The sequence below is a fragment of the Tamandua tetradactyla genome, chromosome 15, assembly GCF_023851605.1.
Source record: "Tamandua tetradactyla isolate mTamTet1 chromosome 15, mTamTet1.pri, whole genome shotgun sequence".
NCBI lineage: Eukaryota > Metazoa > Chordata > Mammalia > Pilosa > Myrmecophagidae > Tamandua > Tamandua tetradactyla.
Genome location: NC_135341.1, coordinates 74,457,404 through 74,479,244, shown reverse-complemented (window position 1 = coordinate 74,479,244; position 21,841 = coordinate 74,457,404). Strand labels below are relative to the sequence as shown.

Here is a 21,841-nt window from a genome sequence, read left to right as displayed (position 1 = left end):
GTTTCTCTTCTCGCATACTGTTAAAAATTATAATTAAAACCCTCAGTTAAAAAAAGGAAGACATGCTCACAGATCAATTCCTTGAAGTTTTACTATCCTACTTCTACCAGTACCTCTCAGGCTCCTGAGCTGGAAAGGCTACTGCCACCAATACATCTTGTCACTTCCCTGGCTTAGGGAAAACAGACTCTAGCAAGGAAAAAGAAAATAGAGAATTCCTACAGTTATCAGTATTAATCTTCTTTAAAAAGTTTTTACAAAACGACAGTCTCAGCCTATGACGAGATGATACTAGAAAATGATACTAGAAAATTTGTATAGTAGTCCAGTCACTGAACATGCTGAAAAGATGTTGCTAAAGTCCCAATCAAGATTAACACCCTAAATTTAAAAAACAACACCTGAAATTTATAATAAGAACTATGGCATTGCAGCATGACAGTGTTAAAGGAGCAACCTTGGGCCCAGTCTACAAGAAAAAAACTATATATCAAAAACAATGGCTCACTTTTTCTAAAGCAAAATCCAGTTATTTTGCTTGCGAGAAATTCATAATATCCCACAGTTGACTGTGTAATTTTCTGGTACCTTGGAACCCTAATGAAGAGTTTATCTCACATAGGAATACCAAATGACCAACTAGCCTTGCAAAATTATTCAAAAGCCACAGCCAAACTGAGCAAACATAACTCCAATAAGTTATATAAACCCAAAACGCTAGTAGCCTTTGTATCCAGAAGTGAAATCAACATTAGCCTTATTATGCCTTATGTCAGTACAGTTAAATCTAAAAGCAGACGCAGATCTTTTAGAAAGGTTGTCTTAATCTACTGTCAAAGTTATTGCAAAAGCCTTCTTTGTAGTACCAAATAGTAGGCAGAATTGTAGTAGGACAGAATTGGGGAAGGGGAATCAAAAAACTATGAATGTTAAAGTAGATTAACTAGATCAAATCAATGAAACTACAAAACAACAGAATAAAACATGCTCATTAGTATTTGAGAAGTTAACGAGTGGGGAGAAAACACTAATAAAGTACTCTAGAAGGCATATGCTGTGCCAGTTTGAAGCTATTATGTACCCCAAAAAAGCCATATCCTTTAGTCATCATTCAATCTTGCTGGGTGGGAGCTTTCTTTTTTTTTTTTTGGTGGTACATGGAGTTTTTTGTTTGTTTCCATGGAGATGTGACCCACCCAATTGTGGGTGGTAACCTCTGATTAAATGGTTTCCATGGAGAAAGGTCTCCACCATTCAAGGTGGGGTTGCTTACTGGTGCCTTTTAAGAGGGAACCACCTTGGAAAAAGCTTTAGAGTCACCAGAACTACAGAGCCAAAAGAACAGACAGAGCCCCAGAAACGCTGTTGAAGATGACTGGAGGGAAAGCTAGCAGGTGCCATCATGTGCCTTTCCAGCTGAGAGAGAAACTCTGAAAGTCCTTAGCTTCCTTGAACCAAGGAATCTTTCCGCAGATGCCTTAGTTTGGACATTTCCATAGCCTTGCCTTAATTTGGACATTTTCATGGCCTCAGAACTGTAAACTTGCAACTTAATAAATTCCCCGTTTTAAAAGCCATTCCATTTCAGGTATATTGCATTCTGGCAGCTTTTACAAACTAAAACATAGGCTTAATAACTCTTAAAGGATTAACCATTAAGCTTTAAAAAGGTAAAAAAAATTTCTAATTCCTGACTTCACAATAAGTCTTCAACATGTATCGCTGAGTTACATCTTTCTAAGGATAAATTTTAAGTAATGGGGGGGAAAGACCTCTATTTAAAGATTAAATGAAATTTATTATTATAGCTCAAAGGTTCCTCAGGCTTTCCATATGTAAAAGTTCCAGTTTAAAGGTAACATCATTTGCCAGGTATACATGATCTTTAAAAGAAAGAGAACTGCTAACCAGTAAAAATAGAACTGGAGTTTCAAATTCAAGGCCCTCTTGAATCTGAGTCCCTCATACATTTTCTACCTTAACATACCTTAGAGCCCCATATTAAATACTGGAATGCTTGCAATGATCTGAATACTGTTTCTAAATTTTGTCTTCCCCAACTTTCTGTCTAGTACTGTGTACCAGTTTGAAACTGTTGTGTGCCCCAGAAAAGCCATGCTCTTTATTTTACTTTGTTTTCACATGGGCAGGCACTGGGAATCGAACCAAGGTCTCCGGCATAGCAGGCGAGAACTTTGCCACTGCGTCACCATCACCCAGCCAAAAGCGTGTTCTTCAATCCTTAATCAACATTGTTGGGTGGGAGCTTTTGATTAAGCTGTTGCCACGGAGAGGTGACCCACCCAACTGTGGATAGGACCTTTCAATTAGGTGATTTCCATGGAGAAGTATTTCTACCCATTCTATGTGGGGTCACTTACAGGAGTCCTTTAATAGAGAGCCATTTTGGAAAAAGCTTTAGAGCTGACACAGACTAGAGACCTTTGGAGATAAAGAAAACACCCAAGGGGCAGCCATTTGAAATGAGAAGAGAAGCTGGGAGAGAAAGCTAGCAGAAGTTACCATGTGCCTTTCCAGCTGAAAGAAAAACTCCGAACATCATCGGCCCTTTCTTGAGTCTTCCCTGGATGCCTTAGTTTGGGCATTTGTTACAAACTTAGATCTGTAAACTTGCAGTTTAATAAATTCCCTCTTTAAAAGTCATTCCATTTCTGGTACATTGCATTCCACCAGCTTTAACAAACTAAAACATACTGCCTTTACAATTATCACCATCAAAATCATGTTGTATGAGGTATTCTCTGATCTCAGCCAAATCAAAAGTAGCTTCTATTTCTTCCTTTTGAGCTGCCATACCACTTTCTTTGTACTTCTCATACTCACTTACGGAGATCTATCTTTTTTTACAGTGACTGACTTGTGTACATAAATAGTATGCTCCCTGATGACAAGAATTCTCTTATTTTTGTGTTTCTCACAATGCCTAATACACAGGCTACATAAAGACCTGACAATGACTAAACAGACCATTCATTCAAGATTCTGCAAAAAGACAGTTATTTAAAAATGTCCACATGTTATGGGTTGAACTGCGTCCTCCCCAAAAGAAGTCCTGATACCTATTACTGCAGAATGTGACATTATTGTGGGAATAGGGTCATCACAGATGGAATTAGTTAAGACAAGATCACACTGGTGAATGATGGGCCTTTAATACAATATGACTTGTGGTACTGCAAGAAAGGAAGAAAAGACACACATAAGGAAGGCCATGTGAAGACAGGCAGAGATAAGAGTGATGCCTTTGCAAGCCAAGGAAGGCTGAGGATTGCCAGCAAACATCAGGCTAGAAAAGGCAAAGAAGGATTCTTTCCTTCAAGTTTCAGAGACAATATGGCACCTTGATTTCAGACCTCTAGTTTTCAGAACTCTAACACAATAAATTTCTGTTCTTTTAAGCCACCTAGTCTGTGGTACGTAGTTACCAGGTAACCAAGACAATATATATTGGTTTTTAAACTAGAAAATTTAATGTTTCAAAGCAACTATGTATTAAGCCTTAAAACTGCCAATGATCATCCTTTCATCTACATCCAAGTATTTCCATTTCTCACAAATAGATTTCCAAACCTACCTCAAACAAGCGTAAGTCAGCAGGAACTCTGTCCCCAACAGAAAGGCAAACTGTATCACCTGGAACGAGGTCTCGTGCAAGTGTATGCTCCAATTTTCCTTCACGTACACTGCAACACAATACCAAAAATAACCATGGCTGAAAGAAGAAAGCCATGTTACTTGTCCAGAAAAAAACTGTTTCCGGTGGACTTGCCTGACAAAAAACATATTACATTCTTACCACTTCACCAAGGAGATAAATCAAATATAAGAGCCAAGGAAAGGATAATCTCTGTGCACTTTATAATTAAGATGCTCAGAGGGCTAGAAAATCATTGGAAAAAATTTACTAGCTGTTCAAATGCAAAATGTGAAAACTGTGTATTTATCCACGACCTGGCACAGTGCTTAGCACATACTTGTAAACGCAAAAAAAAACATGTGCTGAATAAATTCAGGTCTGAAGTATCTCAAAGAATTTTTAAAGGTGTAATAGTACAATTTGCTACTATGTACAGATGATAAATTTCCACATCAAATTAACAGTTTCTGTATCTTTAAACAAATCTGGGTCACAATGTTGTTTGTACTGGTGACATTCCACTTACATTTTTAAAAGAAGAGAAATCTGTATCAGAAACATACCAATGGCATTCTGGTGGCACAAGTTTACTTAATTCTTCAAGAGATTTTTCTGAACGATATTCCTATTCAAAAGAAAAAGCCGAGGTTAATATTAAGAAAAAATATTTATAAAGAAATGCAATTATATATATGTCCTTATGAACATATTACATGAGAAACACAGTAAAACTATTAATCTCAATCACTGGTTAAAAAATTTCCCCTACTATCTTTTCTTTTGTCTGTGCTACCCATAAAAGCTCGTCTCTTGTTGAGACTCATAAATTATGACAATTTTACCCTTAGTGTTCAAAGACCAACGTAGTCAAAGACAGTTAACTGACAAGACATTTGCTTTGAGGACTGAAGCCCAGTTCATTGGAAATGAAAGCAGGGACACAAACAAATATTTGGACATCAACGTTCATAGTGACATTATTCATATCTGCCAAAAGAAAGAAGCAACGGAAGTGTCCATCAACCAAGGAATGGATAAATAAAATATGGTATGTACATACAATGGAATATTATTCCGCTCTAAGAAGGAATGAAGTCCTGATACATGCAACAACATGGATAAACCTTGAGGACATTAAATTGAGTGAATAAGTCAAACACAAAAGGAAAATATTATATGATCTCACTAATGTGAACCAATTATAAGAAGCAAACGCACAGGGTGGGCCATGGTGGCTCAGCAGGTAAGAATGCTTGCCTGCCAAGCCCGAGGACCCGGGTTCGATTCCCGGTGTCTGCCCATGTATAAAAAAAAAAAAAAAAAGAAGCAAACTCACAGAGTTACAATCTACAATATAGGTTTCCAGGGAAGAGAAAAGGAGTAGAGAAAAGCGAGCTGATACCTTATTTATGCAGAATTTCTATTTAGATTGACTGTAAATGTTTCGAAATGGATAGTGAAAATAGTATTACTGCCAGCGTAATTATCTGTGCTGAATTATGGTGGTGAATGTGACTGAAAGCGGAAGTTTTGGGTTGCGTTATGTTAGCAGAAGGAAAGTTATAAGATAAAACATGGGACTATACAACATAGTGAACCCTGTTGTAGATGATGGACTGTGGTTAAGAGTACGAATGTAAGAATGTTCTTTCATGAGTTATAACAAATGTACAACACTATTATAAGGTGTTAATAATAGGGTTGTATATGGGAAAAATACACTAATGCAAACTGTGGACTATAGTTGACAGTAATATTTTATTACTTTCATCAATTGTAGTAAAAGTACACATTAATGCAAAGTGTCAACAACAGGGGGGTATATGCTGGTTTGAAACTGTCGTGTACCCCAGAAAAGCCAAGTTCTTTTAAACTTAAATCCAGTCTTGTGGGGGTAGACATGTTCGTTTAATCCTGATCCAATATTGTAGGACGGGACATCTTGATTAGGATGTTTTCATGGAGATATGACACACCCAATTGTGGATGGGACCTTCTGATTAGATGGAGATGTGACTCTGCCTGTTCACGGTGGGTCTTGGTTAGTTTACTGGGGTCCTTAAAAGAGCAAACACAGAGCTCAGACAAAGACATCTGGAGATGCTTGGATAACTGACAGAGAAGCTGGAAGCAATGGAACTGAGAAGGACTAACAAATGCAGCCACATGCCTTCCCATATGACAGGCATCAGCCTTTCTTTGGAGACAAGGTATCTCTCTCTGGATGCCTTAATGAAGACATTTTTAAGGCCTTAGAACTGTAAACTTATAACTTAATAAATCCCCTTTCTAAAAGCCAGTCCATTTTTGATATATTCTATTCTGGCAGCTCTAGCAAACTAAACAGGGGGTAAATGGGAATGTTACATTTTTTGCATAACTTTTCTGTAAACCTACAATTAATCTCTCTGATTTGAAAAATAAAAACAATTTTTTAAATTATGCCAAGTGAAAGAAACCAGACACAAAGTACAACATATGGTGTGATTACATTTATATAAAATGTAAATATAAATAAATTTATAGAGGCAGAATTAGATTAGTGGCTACGCAGGACTAGGAAGGACAGAGGGACTGAGAGGTGACTGTTAAGGGGTATGAGGATTTTCTTTCTGGAGTAATGAAAAATGTTCTAAAATTGACTGTGGTGATGAATGTACAACTCTGTGATTATAGTAAAAGCCATTAATTGCATACTTTGGATAGATTGTTATGGTATGTGACTACATCAATAAAACTTTTTAAAATGATGAAACATTACAAAATTCTGCTAAATTTTTGTTAAAGATTTTCTGTTAGAGCATTACAATAGGTTCAATTGATAGTCAATATTATCTTTTCAGAAAAGATTATTTAATTGCTGTTTATATTTTGTCAGTTTCATAGGCATATTAAGGGGAAAAGATCACATCCATCTTAAGAAAACAGATCTACCAATGTGAAACTGGAATTCTCAGACATATTTTGATTCTTCCTTGAGTTTACCATCAAGTAAAACAACAAGATAGTTAGCAAACTGTCTCAGCCATTGCATTTCAAAAGTGTATAATAAACTATCACTGTGTAAAATTCCAACCAGTGGAATTTTGTAGGGTTTTCTTGGGGGTAGAGATTCTCCTTTTAACAGAAAGAACAAACTACAGTTTTCCATATGCAGTGATAATATTTGGAGGAATCATTCTCAAGGGCATCCCTTCTACCTGAAAAATATTAAAGATGCCAGAAAGTTTCAATTACTGGTACAGTACCACTCACTTAGCTTCCTGAATAGCTACTCTGAGTAAGGCCTAGTCTGGAATGACCAATGCTAGACTAACTAGCTTCACCTGCCCAAGGCAACTTTTGTCCATTATAAGCAAGAGGATTCCCTAGAATCAAGATCTCCACTGTTATTCTAACGAAGCTCATAAACTTGCTACAGATGATCTGATTCCACCTCACTTTCTTTGCTACGCTACTATCGAACATACTAAATTAGAGATCACTCTAGGAGACCAGGACACTGATGGGAAATTCCAAGGGAATCATTTGTGAATTTGAGATACCCACAATCACTCAAACTACAGTCAAGATTCAAAAGAGCATGAACTTAAAGATCATACAACAGTACTTCTTTTCTCTAAAATTGGAATGATTCTTCTACTCCTATTAACCATGTTTTAAAACTTTAAGCTAAGAAAATGAACCCTACCAATACTCTCAAACACTTTTCTAAAACTGCAGATGTTATCAATATTTAAATAAACTTAAAACTAAGCCTACATGCTAATTTATGCCCACACTCACTAATAAAAATTCTGATATTATCTTGACATTATTTACATTGCTTTTTGAAAGATTTTTTTCATATGTATTATTTACTGTTTGGCTAAGCTGAATAGGAAACTTGAATCAGATCAGAACTTTCTAAATGTGGAGAAATGAAGAATTTTTTTAAAAAGTCAGCAATGGTAGTGAGAAGCATTTTGGTTACCAAAAAAAGACTTAAATGAGATTTAAAAAAAAGAAATTGAGTTAAATAAACCATTCTGTAGAGAGATCAGTCACAAAGATCTATGGATTACTGACCTTTTAACTTTACACTCATTTCTTGTTACTTCTAGACTTAGCTCTAATAGCTATTAAGACATATGGGGTCATAAGAATATAAACTCTGACTGAAATTTTCTAATAGGAAAAATACAAAAACCTATTACTGGATTTTATTTTCTCTATTATTGTGCTTTTTGTGTCTATCTGTTTCAGTTATCCTTAACACTATCAAATTAAAAACAAGCTTTCTTCACCCCAGTGTTCAACCAAAGCAAATTAGTCCCTCTGAGTTCCCTGGAGAGCTATCTGTATATAAAATTATTTCAAAGACAAAAAGAATAAAATATTTTGATCAGATATTACCAAGCCCCAATGTCTATAGATATTACCTTCAGCCATCTTAATATACATATATTTTTTTTACATGGGCAGGCTCCGAGAAATGAACCAGGGTCTCTGGCATGGCAGGTAAGAACTCTGCCACTGAGCCACCATTACCCCACCTCAGTATTTTTAAGCTACTAATTAAAATACCATTTTCATGTTGGCAAAATAGGTTAATTACTCACCTGAACAAAGGCAACTGTAACAACAATAAGTATTGCCTAAGTAAAAAAAAAAAACAAAAAGAAATAGCCTATAAAATCAGATATTAACTTTAGAAATAATTTTTAAGCACATTTTATTTTTTTGACTCTCATTGCATTCCCATAGTACCAGATCCTAAGCACTGAGAAAAGGTGGGAGTAAAAAAAAATAACACTTGCCCAGAGGCCTACAGGAGAAGAAACTGACAGATGACAGTTCCTTGGCTTCCCCAGGGCAGCTTCTCAATTTTTTTGATATCAGATCACACTATTCACTTATAAAGAGAGGACCACAAAGAGCTGTCCTTTATGGGGGTTATATCTACTGACATTTAACTTTATGGGGGTTAATTTCTGCTTATTGTTTTATCTAAAAAAGAAACCTATTACATGTTGTGCCAGTTTGAATCTGTTATGCACCCCAGGAAAGCCACGTCCTTTAATTTTCATTCAATACTGCTGGGTGGGAGCTTTTTGATTATTTCCTTGGAGATATGGCCCACCAAATTGTGGGTGGTAACTTTTGATGAGATGTTTTCCATGGGGATGTCTCTACCCATTCAAGGTGGGGTTTGCTTACTGGAGCTCTTTAAGAAGGAACCATTTTGGAAAAAACTTTAGAGCCCACTAGCCAGAGACCCTTGGAGATGAAAAAGGAAAACACCCCCGAGGGAGCTTCATGAAACAAGAAGCCTGGGGAGAAAGCTAGTAGACGCTGCCATGTTCCTTTCCAGTTGAGAGAGAAACACTGAACATCAGTGGCCTTCTTGAACCAAGGTATCTTTCTCTGGATGCCTGACATAGGACATTTCTACAGGCTTGCTTTAATTTGGACATTTTCATAGCCTCTGAAGATGTAAATTTTCAATTTAACAAATTCTCCTTTTTAAAAGTCATTCTGTTTCTGGTGTATCACATTCCGGCTGCTTACAAACTAGAACAGAATTTGGTACCAGAGAGGTGGGGGTCTGCTGCAGTTCACAAATACCGAACTGTTAGAAAGGCTTTTTAAATGGATAAGGGGAAGATTCTGGAAGAGTTGTGAGGAGCTTGTAAGAGAAGGCCTAGAAAGCTCTGAAGAAACTGTTGGTAGAAATGTGGACTCTAAAAATACTTCTGATAAGGCCTTAGACAGAAATGATGAACGTGCTGTTCTAGACTAGAAGGAAAGCATTCTTTATAGATGGAAAGCAGAATGTGAGAGCAATGAACTTGGATATTCAGCAGAACATTTAGAAAAATGCTGTCTGGCTGCTCCTTGAAGCTTATTGTAAAATGCAAGAGGGGAAAAAAATGCAAGGGGAAAGAGGTAAGTTGAGAACTGTACTCTTGGGTACAATGAAACCAGAAACTCATGTTATGGAAAATTCTGGGCTTCTGGAAGGGAGACCCTCAGAGAATAGTGTCCCACATGAGGATTTAACCAAACATGGAACCAGTCAGCCATTACAAAAAAAGCCAGGATTAAAGATGGAACTATCCAAGAAGGACTTGTGGAAATTCCTTGTCTGATGGGCATGATCCGAGCCTACAACAAGTCACCAAGAGTGTTGTAGAATCTGTGTAAATAGAATGACTGCCAGTCTGGACTTAAAGGCTCAGAAAAGTGACAAAATGAAGGTAAAATGTGTTCACAGGCAGAACCATGGAGGCTGAGGTTTGAAGTCAAGAAACTTAGGGCCAGAAGAACGGACCCACCCAAGTACTTGGAGAGGGTGAGTTTACCCCGAAGGCAGAGAATGGGTCTTCCACTTCCTTGCGGTGGAAGAATGGTGTCACCTCAGGCCTTGGAGAGGGTGGAGCACATTCCTTGGGGATTGGGGAGAGGCTGGCTGCCATGGAGGAGTTAAGTGTGTACCCTGGAGATAGCAGGAAGCCTCGGTGCAGCTCCAGTGCTTGGAGAGGGTGGAGCCGAGAAAAAGGTGGTCTCCCCAGCGTTCCCCAAGGTTGCACTTGGAGAGAGGAAGGCTGCTACGCAGGTCCTTGGAAAGGGTGGGACTACTGTTTTCTAAAGCCCCAAAGATAAATGAGTATCAGAATATGAAATCTACTGGAGTTTGCCCTGAAGGTTTTCGAAACTGCTTGCATCCGGTGACCCCTGTGTTCCTTCCAATTTCTCCCAATGAATATGGGAATGTGTATCCTATGACTATACCTCCTTGTATGTTGGCAGCAAATAAGCTGCTCTGAGTTTTTATAGGTCCAGAGCCAGAGGAGAATTTTGCCTTAGGGCAGACCATGCCTGTAGCTGACTTGGGTGAGATTTCATACTGTTTCTGACTTTGTATTGCATCTGCATTTTTACTGAAATGGTTTAAGGCTTTCTGATATGGTTATGGAATGGATGTATTTTGCGTTTGGAAAGAACATGTCTTTTGGGGGTCTAAAGGGTGCAATGTGCCAGTTTGAATATGTTGTGGATCCCTAAAAAGCCTTGTCCTTTAATCCTCATTCAGTACTGCTGGGTGGGAGCTTTCTGATTGTTTCCTTAGAGATATGATCCACCCAATTGTGGGTGGGAATTTCTAATTAGATGTTTTCCAAGGAGATGTGTCTCTACCCATTCAAGGTGGGGTTTGCCCTTTAAGAGGGAACGATTTTGGAAAAATCTTTAGAGCCCACACAGCCAGAGACCTTTGGAGATAAAGAAGGAAAATGGCCCTGAGGGAACTTCATGAAACAAAAAGCCTGGAGAGAAAGTTAGCAGACATCACCAAGCTCGCCCAAGTGTCTTTCCAGTGGAGAGAGAAACCTTGTATGTCATTGGCTTTCTTGAACTGAGGTATCTTTCTCTGGATGCCTTAGATTGAAGATTTCTATCACCTTGCTTTAATTTGGACATTTTCACAGCCTTTGAATATGTAAACTTGCAACTTAATGAATTTTCCCTTTTAAAAGCCATTCTGTTTCTGGTATATTGCATTCCAGCAGCTTACAAACGAGAACATATGTTAGCACAAATTTTTTAATGAAAATCGCATTTTTAAAAAAGTTTTGGAGAAAACTGGCAATGTTTTAAATTTTTCTAAACGTTTTATTTTGGGCTTAATAGAAAAACATGTTTTATTTTGGGCTTAACAGAAAGCTGGATACCTAAAGCTGGATTCTGATATCTCCTTCTTTATTCAATTCATTATGATACGTTGCTTAGGTTTAGGTATATGAAGAAAATCTTGCCTCACAAAAATAAGCAGTTGGAAAAGGGAAGAATACATTAATAGCTTGTTAAATGATTGTGGATATTATTCTTAGCTACTACACCAAAATTCAACAAGTGTCAGTTTCTTAAAGATAATTTTTTTGGGGGGTGCATGGTCCAGGAATGGAACCCGGATCTCCCACATGGAAGGTGAGCATTCTACCACTGAACCACCTGTGCACCTCTTAAAGATAATTTTGAATGCAGAATCTGAAACTTATTAATGAACTTCTCAGGGCCTGTAACATTAAAATCCATTATCTATGTTATATTTTGTACGGCTCTTAAGATTTTCTAACAATAACAATAAGTGATTTGGAAAATATTGTTACACTGAGCTATTCAAACCTTTTAAAGGTTGACATATTTCATAAAAGCAAAAAGAATCATATCTTTTCTTTCCACTACTGATCTAATCAGAAAGTTCGCTGCTGATCTAATCAGAGAAGTACTAGGAAACTATTCAGCTCGTGGTGGTAAGCAAAAATCTTCTAAACTCTGACAGTCGTTCAAAAGCTTAAATTTTATCACTGGCAACAAATTCTGTCAGTTGTCTCCTTGGCGTGACCAGGCTTACTCTACATATTAAAAAAATAAAAAGTTTGCCAATTACCTCAGTCTTAGTAACTAGTTTGTCTCCTACAACTTAAACAATTGTCTTTACTTGAAGCAATCATCTTATTTCAATATGTAGAAATTCCTGATGCATACTTCAAATCATCACATACGTTTTAAAGAGGCATGTAATCAAGGATACAGATTCAATAAAATTAATTTTTAACTCTTTACCAAGAACATTCTTAAGAGAAACAGTAACAGAAAACAACGGCTACTAGCAGTTTGGCATCCTTGCCTTGATTTGCAACGTTTTACCATCCACAGCTTTTGTGCCACTGATGCAGATGTCAACACAATGAAAAGTATTATGAAAACAGTTTAACTTCATACACTCCCTGAAGGTCTGAGGGACTCCTGGGAGTCCGCAAACAACACTTTGAGGACTGCTGTTTTACATGAATATCTACTGTAATTTTAAGCATAACTTAACACATCTTTTAATGAATGCTTGTACTTGTTATAAATTTTTACACCACAAGGAAAAAAGGAGCAAGGAAAAAAAACATGAAGAAACTTATCAGTGAAAGCTAGAATGAACTAGCTAGAAAGAATAAAACTGTACACAGTAAATAGTGACCATGATAAAAAATCATTTTTAATTTCACGTCAGACTTTAGTTCGCAATTTGTGAAAACATACTCTCAATTGGAAAGTTTAAAAAATGGAAAATTTAACTGGATAATTATAAAACATTTTATTCTAAAAAACTAAATTCCTAAATAATTTTCATGTGGGCCAATCACCTACTGTTAGACATTACTGGAGACTATAGCAACTAAAAGCAGAATTTGGATATTAATAAAAAAAACTCTGAAGAAACATTAAGTATTTCTCAACTCTCCAAATAAAAACCAATCTTAATTTATATAATGAATCAACAGTTTAAAAAATTGCAGTTTTCCTTACCACAGTGATACTGACAGCATCGTCAAACTGATGCATTAAAATACTGATGACTGCAGAAGCCAGAAGCAGCATAATAAGGGGATTTTTAAACTGCAAGTAAAAACAAACAGCAATTCAACACTATTCAACATGAATGACAGGTCTGTTCTATCTCTGAAAAGCCTTAAAAAAAAAAAACATGGCAGCAAGATTTAAAAATTATAAGAGTACACTGGACTTATTTATCTTTTCAATTTATATTGTTTACACTAAATATACACTTAACTACACTGAGAAGATTCCACTTCATAACAGTTTCTTTTTTAAAGAAAGAAAAATATCACTACTTAAAACTAAGAATTTAACAATTCTTCATAGAACATATATTTTAATCAATTAATAAATATAACTTCTGAATTTCTAGTGGGGCTAGTAAAAGAGGGGAATGATTTTAAGCTAAAGATTTCAGTTAGACACTGGCAGAATAGCTAAATTACGAGATTCATGGGATCAAACATTTCTCATATAAATTAGTGCAGATTACAATTCTGTGACTGATCCAAACACCACAGGAACAAACCTCTGGAGGTAGCTAGGAACAGATAAGTAAGATCCTTTCACAGGAGAAGCTAAAGATTTTCCTCAAGACGGGTTTTCCTGATATCTTCCTAGCTAGACAATAGTATGCAAAGAAACAGGACCATAGCAACAACACTATCAGGCAGCACTTAAATGACTAAGCACCAAGTCACCTCAAATTCTTCCAACTGGACATCCTGTTCCCCAAATGTGAGGGCTCTGATGTCAGAATCTGCTCCTCTGCCAAAGTGGTGCCAATCACTGACAAAGTTGCAAAGTAAATGGGCTACAAAGAGTATATCCCCCCAGACAGCCTCAACACCTGGACAGTATAACCTGAAGGTCAGATGCCACTACCCCTCACCCTCTTTGAGAACCAAGGCTTCATTCCCAGGCACAATGGTTCCAATCCTTCTTCACATCAGAATCATGTGAGGAACTTCGAACAAATCCAATATCAAGGCCCATACCAGACCAATGAAATCAGAATCTCTGGACATAGGGCCCAGGTTTCAGCATTTCTTTGCACATTCCAAGTTGAGTCTAATGCACAGAGAAGATCGAAAATCACTGCTCTAGCAAAATCAAACTATAACTACAATATAGTTCAAGGCTGAAAAATGATAAACCTCACTAAGTCAGAGTGCCCTGGGTTTGAATCCAGTTCCTGCCACCACCTGTATATGATGTTGGTGTTTTTAGGCACCAGGTTCCTCATTTATTATCTTATCCCAAGGTAAAATAGTATCTTAACAAATATTCATATAAATTACACAGTAAAGGAAGAAATAAAAATCTCACCTGAGAAACATACTTCTTCCACAATGGTTCATCTTCACTGATGTCAAATTCATTCCAGCCATGGAAGGCTCGCCTATGACTAACTTCACTTTTGTTTAGACCATTCTGAAGATCAGCCTTTAGATTTTGCACAGAAATTATTGTAAATTTAAGTACGGAACAAATGAAGAAAAATACAAAGAGTATATCTTTATGATCATATCTACAGAAAATTTTACAAGTCAAAACTAATCTAAGGTAATAGAAAGCAGATCAGAGATTGCTTAGGCCCAGCAGTGACAGCTGGGGGGATTAACTGCAAAGGGACACAAGGGGCTTTTGGGTGATGAAAAAGCACCAATTGTGGTTGTAGTTACACAAGAACACAGATTTACCAAAATGTAAACTATACACTTAAAATGGGTCCATTTTATTGAATGTAAATTATACCTCAATAAAGTTTGGGTTTTTTTTTTAAATGTAACCAGTAAGCATTCAGCATACAAACACATGTTTTTCTATAAGGAGGTATATAATACAAACCAGCCACAAGCCTTAAAGAGAAGCAAATATTGATAAATTTCATTAGTTTTTGTTGTTATTGCTGTTAGGCTGTTTTCTAAAATTATTCTTTCCAAAAGAACATTCAATAGGCCATAGATACCTTCCTTGTTCTATAAGCCTACCAAAACCCTGAGGGTGGTATCATATTTGCTCTTGCATTACATAATTATTCAGTAAAAAATTTGTATGATAAATTAATCAAAATAATAAGTTAATAAATTCATAAATAAGATGAATTAATTGGCTCTTGGGACAGACATTTTATGTTTAATGAGTACCACTTACATCCTTCAGTCACTGTCACATGATTTATTATCATAACTATCACTGAAAAGTGAAATATACTGTGTTTTCAAAATAATTAGTTTCTCTGGCCAAAAGCTTTATACTAAAATGTGATCATGGAGCCATTCAAAATTTAATTTATTAAACATAAGTGTTTTTTAGCAGCCGAGGAAGAGGGTGGGTACTGGGTTTCTGTTTGGAATGATGGAAAACTTTTGGTTAATGAATGGTGGTGATGGCAGCATAACATCATGAATGCAATTAACACCACAGAATTGTATACTTAAAGCGGTTAAAATGGAAAACTTTTTGTGTATCTGTTATCACAATAAAAATTTAAAAGAGTATAAATATTAAAAAACTTACAAAAATATTTCCTTCATGTTTTTCATTAGAATGTTTTTTAAATAGAAGAGATTAAATTACATTGTTTGCTGTTCTGAACTTGTACTTAGCTTTTACTTACCTTAGAAACAGCTATGAAAAAAAAGGTAAACTCCAAACTCTACTCATGTTAATAATTAAATTGATACTTGAAATAGCTACATTTCAGTGGCTACTGTAATAGACAGTGCTGAACAGGTATTTTTATCATCATATAAAGTTCTATTGACAGCAATGATCTATAGAACCTAAGTGACTGATTTTTACAATCTTTTTCCTTCTCTACCAAGCACTTACTTGGAGAATGCTTGCCACTTCACTGACTGGTAATTCACTTGCTTTTTTTGATGTCAATACAGGAATCATTGTGTCATTTTCACCATTAGGTATTTTTTGAAAACGTGCAACCTAGGAAATAACACCAAAGGAAAAATATTTTTAATATACCAAACAACTCTAATGCAGGCTGAACAATAAGTGAAATCTGAATATTCTCAGCAACTTATTTTCCATAGTTAAAAAAAAACAAGTATTTTCATACAATTAATGGGTAAAAATAAGAAAATTTTATACTATGTGCTATTTTACCTGAAAGCACACTTCAAAAACTAAACCAGTTTTAACACTAGAGCAAGGTACAACAAAAATGATTTTTACATAAAAGTTAAAAGATTTTATTTCTGCATCAAGGGTAAAAAAGTGCAACAGATGCCCTGCGTAACAGATCCTGATTGACTACACATAGTCTTAACCCTCTAAACTCATTATGTTTAAAACAAAGGACAGCTAAGTTTCTTCATTTTAACTACCCTCCCTGGCCAACTCACTATCCATTCAAAACAGGACATTTGGCTACTCTAACTACAGAAACATCATGAAGCAAGTCAGACTTAAAACGCTATTCTCAAACCATGGGGAAAATGAGAAGCAAAAGATACAAACAGCAGAGGTGAAAAGGTGAGTAAACCGGCTGTTGACAACCAAGTTAATCATATGGTAAAGCAAATACCTACAGAAAAACTTTTAACAGCAATGTGAGAAATAAATCCCCAGTCCAGATTTCTCCTGGGTCCTAAATTGAGGTTCTCTATAGACAAAAAGCTTTGAAAGCAAGTAGGAGACAAAAACTCCAGACTACTGAAACTTTAGAAAAGAAAACTCACTAAATAAAATGATCCTGAATGCCAAGATAAAAGGTTTAAAGCTTTCAGGTAGAATGTTGCCAACCTTGGATGATCAATATTTTTAGGATAACACTTCTTTCAGAAAATGGGATCACAGAATAATAATTTAAGATTCTACTATTTTTAAAAATGTCATTATAGAGTCTTACATGCATAAACATTCTTTGTACTTATTCTCAAAACTGGTAAATAGCTGAAGAAATACATTCTCTCAAGCATCAATGGGTTTCTGGTCACTACCGGAAACATGACTATATTATACATTTTCCAAACTCATTTATTGAAAAGACACTGATGAATGTTTAAGTACCTTAAAGCAAAGATATTTTCTCACTTTAAATGAGAAGATATTAGTATCCAAATATTCTGAAGAAACTGGGAACAGATTACCTTTCCTACAAGCCGAACAACAAATGTTTTGAGATTATTTTAAGGTATAACAGGTTTTACATAATTAAGAAATTTAAAACCTTAGAGAAAATACGGTAAATTTCATATAAATTATGCATGTTTTAAATACCATTCTTTCACATCTGTATAACAAACTAGGATGCAGAAAAAACTTCACTGAACCACCTCCAAGATAAACCTCGAAGAAAAAAAATACCCCTTGAAAATTACATGATACCTAAAACAATGAGTACTAAACCAACTGGCAGGGGTTTTATTTATTGTGTGGGTATCTTGTCTGTGCACTCTCTCTCTTTCAATCTCTGTTTCTAAAGGTCTCTGTATCTCCTTATTTCTTTAATTTTTAAAGCAGTTTTATTGAGCTATATTCACATACAATACAATCCATCCAAAGTATACTGTCAGTGGTTCACAGTATCATCACAGAGTTGTATCACCACATGTTATTTATCACCACAATCAATTTTAGAACATTTACATTAATCAAAAATAAAACCCAAACAAACAATACCATGTACCCTTCCACCACCATGATTAACGTTTAACATGAGTGTAATACGTTACTATTAATGAAAAACTATTAAAATATTACTGTTAACTATAGTCCATAGCTTCCCCCATATATGACTCTATTATTAACTCCTTGTAATAGTGACCTATATTTGTTCTAGTTGATGAAAGAATATTTTTATATTTGTACCACTCACTACAGTTATCTTCAATCACAGGGTTCACTGTGTTATACAGTCCCATGTTTTATCCTCTAGCTTTCCTAGTACTGACGTAAACAGCTCAAACTTCCTCTTTCAACCACAATCACAAACACAAACACAAACCAGAGCTGTTTATTTCTCTCATGAAAATGTGCTACCATCAATGCCCTCTATCCATTTCCAAATAGTGGAATTCAACCTAATTAAAAATTCTCCACATTAAGCATCTGCTCCCCATTCTTTACCTTCATTCTATCTCTGAGTAACCTGTATTTCAGATTTCAACTCTTTTGAGTTTACTTACTATAATTAGTTCATAGTAGTGTTACCATACAATATGATGTCTGACTTATTTCACTCAACTTAATTACTTCAAAGTTCATCCATGTTGTCACATGCTTCAGGACATCATTCTTTCTTAGTGCTGAATAATATTCCATCATATTCATATTTTTGTTCACCATTCATCGGTTGATGGACAGTTTGATTATACCCACCTTTTGGCAAATGTGAATTATGCCACTATGTACATCAGTGTGCAAATATCTGTTTGAATGCAGACTCTCAGTTCTTTGGGGAATATACCTAGCAGCGAAACTGCTGGATCATATGGTAGTTCTATATCTAGCTTTCTGAGGAACAACCAAACTGTCTTCCACAGCAGCTGTGCCATTTTACATTCTCACCAGCAGTGAACAAGTGTTCCTATTTTCCACATCATCTCCAACACTTGTAGTTTTTTATATGTTTAATAGTGGTCATTCTAGTAGGTGTGAAATTATAGCTTTTTACGGTTTGGGTTTGCATTCCCCTAACAGGTAGTGAAGTTGAGCATCTTTTCATGAGCTTTTTATCCAAACATTTTACCTCTTGGGAAAAATGTTTATTCAAATTTTTTGCCCAGTTTTTAATTGGACTTTCTATTGTTGGGTTATAGGAGTGCTTTATGAATTCTGGTTATCAAGCCTTTCTCAAATATGTGGTTTTCAAATACTTTCTCCCATTGAAAAGGCTGCCTTTTAATCTGACAAAGTTCTTTGAAACACAAAATTCTTCAATTTTGTGTTTTTCTTTCACTGCTTGTGCTTTGTTTGTAAGGTCTGAGAAAGCATCCCACCCACCCACCTACCCACCAATAGATCTTTAAGATGCTTCCCTACAATTTCTTCTAGTTTTATGGTACTGGCTCCTGTATTTAGGTCTTTGATCCATTTTGAGTTAATTTTTCATACAGGGTGTGAGATGGGGTCCTCTTTCATTCTTTTAGGTATGTATAACCAGTTCTACCAGCACCATTTATTGAAGAGACTGTCTGTCCCAGTTGAGTGGACTTGGCAACTTTGGCAAAAAAGTGAACCAATCCACTACTGGTAGGGAAACAGAGAGGTGTAGCCCCTCTGAAGCAGTGTGGTGGTTCCACAAGAGGCTAGGGATGGGATTGCCATATAATTCTGCAACCCCACTGCTAGGTGTATATACCTGGAAGAACTGAGAGTGGAGACTAGAATAGACATTTGTACACATCAAGAGGGCATAAATCAAGAGGGCATGTGAAACAAAAATAAGGCCACAGAAATTAAGTAGGATCCTACAGGGTCCTTTTTGTCCTACTATGAAATTTTTATCTTAATCCTAAAAGACAGTGGAAGACCCTGAACTACAGTTAAAAAAAAAAAAAGGCAGTACATGGCCCATGTTGGAAAATAAAAGGAGTGGGAGGTTAAGTGGAGTGAGAGTACATCATTTTCAATACTAATACAAAAGTCTAGGCTACAGAGGAACTAGAGAAAGAAGAGCAAACAAACCCCAAAGTAAATAGAAGAACAGAAATAATTAAGATTAAAGGTGAATTAAATGAATTGGAGAACAACAGAATAAAGAAAGAACCAATAAAAGCAAGAGTTGATTCTTTGATAAAATCAATGGATCCCTCCCTAGGCTGAAAAGGAAAAGAAGACAGAGAATGCAAATAAAATCAGAAATGAGAGAGGGGGGCTGTTACCACGGACCCTGAAGAAATTTTTTTTAAAAATCATAAGAGTATACTATCAACAACGATACACCAATAAACTGGACAACTCAGATGAAATGGACAAACTCCTAGAAACACACAAACAAGCTACACTGATTAGAGAAGAAATAGGTCTCAACAAACCAATAAGAAGTAAACAGATTCAATCAGTCATCAAAAATCTTCCTATAAAGAAAAGAAGCCCAGGGCCAGATGGTTACACAGGAAAATTTGAGCAGACATTCCAAAAAGAACTAACATCAATTCTGCTCAAACTCTTAACAAAAATTTGAAGAAAAAGGAACACCATTTAACTCACGTTAAGAAGTTAACATGAAAAAAAAAAGAAGTTAACAAAACTTTAATACCAAAACAAGTATAGATACTATAAGAAAGGAAAACTACAGCAAAATCTCCCTATTGAATATAGATGCAAAAATTCTCAATAAAATACTGCAAATCAAATCCAATGACACATTAAAAGAATTATACACCACAACCAAGCGGTTTTAATACCAGGAATCAAGGGTACTTCAACACAAGAAAATCAATCAATATGATACAGTACATTAATAAATCGAAAGAGAAAAATCACATGATCATCTCAACTGATGCTGAAAAAGCATTCAACAAAATTCAGCATGTTTTTCTGATAAAAACATTTAAAATGCAGGAATCAAAAGTAAATTCTTCAATATGAAAAAGGCATATATGGAAAAACCCATAACGAGCATCATATTCAATGGTAAGAGATTGAAAACCTTCTTCCTAAGATTGGGAATAAGATAAGGATGCCCTCTGTCACAACTATTATTCATCATTGAGTAACAGCTCTAGCTAGATCAATTAGGCAGGGAAAAGAAATAAAAGGCATCCAAATCAGAAAGGAAGAAGGAAAACTCTCATTATCTGCAGATGACATACTATGCTTTGAAAATTCCGAGAAATCTATGACAAAGTTTCTAGAGCTAATAAACAAATTCAGCGAACTTTGTAAGATTCATATGCAAAAAATCATAATTTTTCTATATACAAGCAATGACCTAACTGAGAAGAAAATAAGGAAAAAATTCCATTCATAATAGCAGCTAAAAGAATCAAGTATCTAGGATTAACTTAACTTGGGATGTAAAGGACTTGCACACAGAAAACTATATACCACTGCTAAAATAAAGATCTAAATAGGTGGACAGACATTTCCTGCTCATATAGAGGAAGACTAAACATACTTAAGATGGCAATTCTACCCAAAGTGATCTACAGATTCAAAACAATACCAATCAATATTCCCACAACCTACTCTGAAGACTCAGAAAAGCTAGTTAAATTAATTTGAAAGGGAAGTACCTGAAACTGTTGAGCTGTGTTCCGGTAGCCTTGATTCTTAAAGAAGACTAACTATATAGCTTTTACAATTTGACCATGTGATGGTAAAAACCTTGTGTCTGATGCTGTTTATCCAGGGTATGAGCAGATGAGTAAAAAAAATAAGGATAAAAAGTAAATAATAGTGGAGAGCTAAGGAGTAAAAAAAATTGAGTAGACTGAAATACTAGTTGTCAATGAGAGGGGGATAAGGAGTATGGGATGTATGAGTTTCTTCTTTTTATTTCTTTTTCTGAAGTAATGCAAATGTTCTAAAAATGATCAGACATCTATGTGCCAATACTGTGGGCCACTGACTGTATACTTTGGATGGACTGTATGTGTATGAAGACAGATCAATAAAAATATTTTTTTTAAATTGACCAATAAATAAAATTAATTTCAAAGGAGAGACCACAAATAGCTAAAAAGATCATAGAACAATGTAGGAGGATTAACACTTCTTGATTTTAAAGCTTATTATAAAGGCACGGTGGTCAAAACAGCATGGTACTGCATAAGGATATAAGTACTTATCACTGGAATCAAATCGAGAGTGCAGAAATAGACCATCAAATCTATGGTC

The 21,841-nt window shown here is 35.7% G+C and overlaps 1 protein-coding gene across 10 annotated transcripts in view; it reads right to left on the bottom strand.

Moving 5' to 3' along the window:
• The window catches only part of ATP2C1 (ATPase secretory pathway Ca2+ transporting 1), a 195,254-nt gene that overhangs the window by 89,240 nt on the left and 84,173 nt on the right, over positions 1–21,841 (bottom strand). For 8 of the 10 annotated variants that reach the window (XM_077130098.1, XM_077130105.1, XM_077130097.1 and 5 more), the window contains 6 exons: positions 15,869–15,979; positions 14,360–14,476; positions 13,001–13,090; positions 8,260–8,295; positions 4,222–4,283; positions 3,596–3,704 (listed from right to left, as the gene is read on the bottom strand). In XM_077130098.1, the coding sequence (XP_076986213.1) occupies positions 3,596–3,704; positions 4,222–4,283; positions 8,260–8,295; positions 13,001–13,090; positions 14,360–14,476; positions 15,869–15,979 (525 nt within the window). Of the gene's footprint in view, positions 1–1,081; positions 1,538–3,595; positions 3,705–4,221; positions 4,284–8,259; positions 8,296–13,000; positions 13,091–14,359; positions 14,477–15,868; positions 15,980–21,841 lie in introns of those variants that run through there. The other 2 variants (XM_077130100.1, XM_077130106.1) reach the window with 2 other exon arrangements.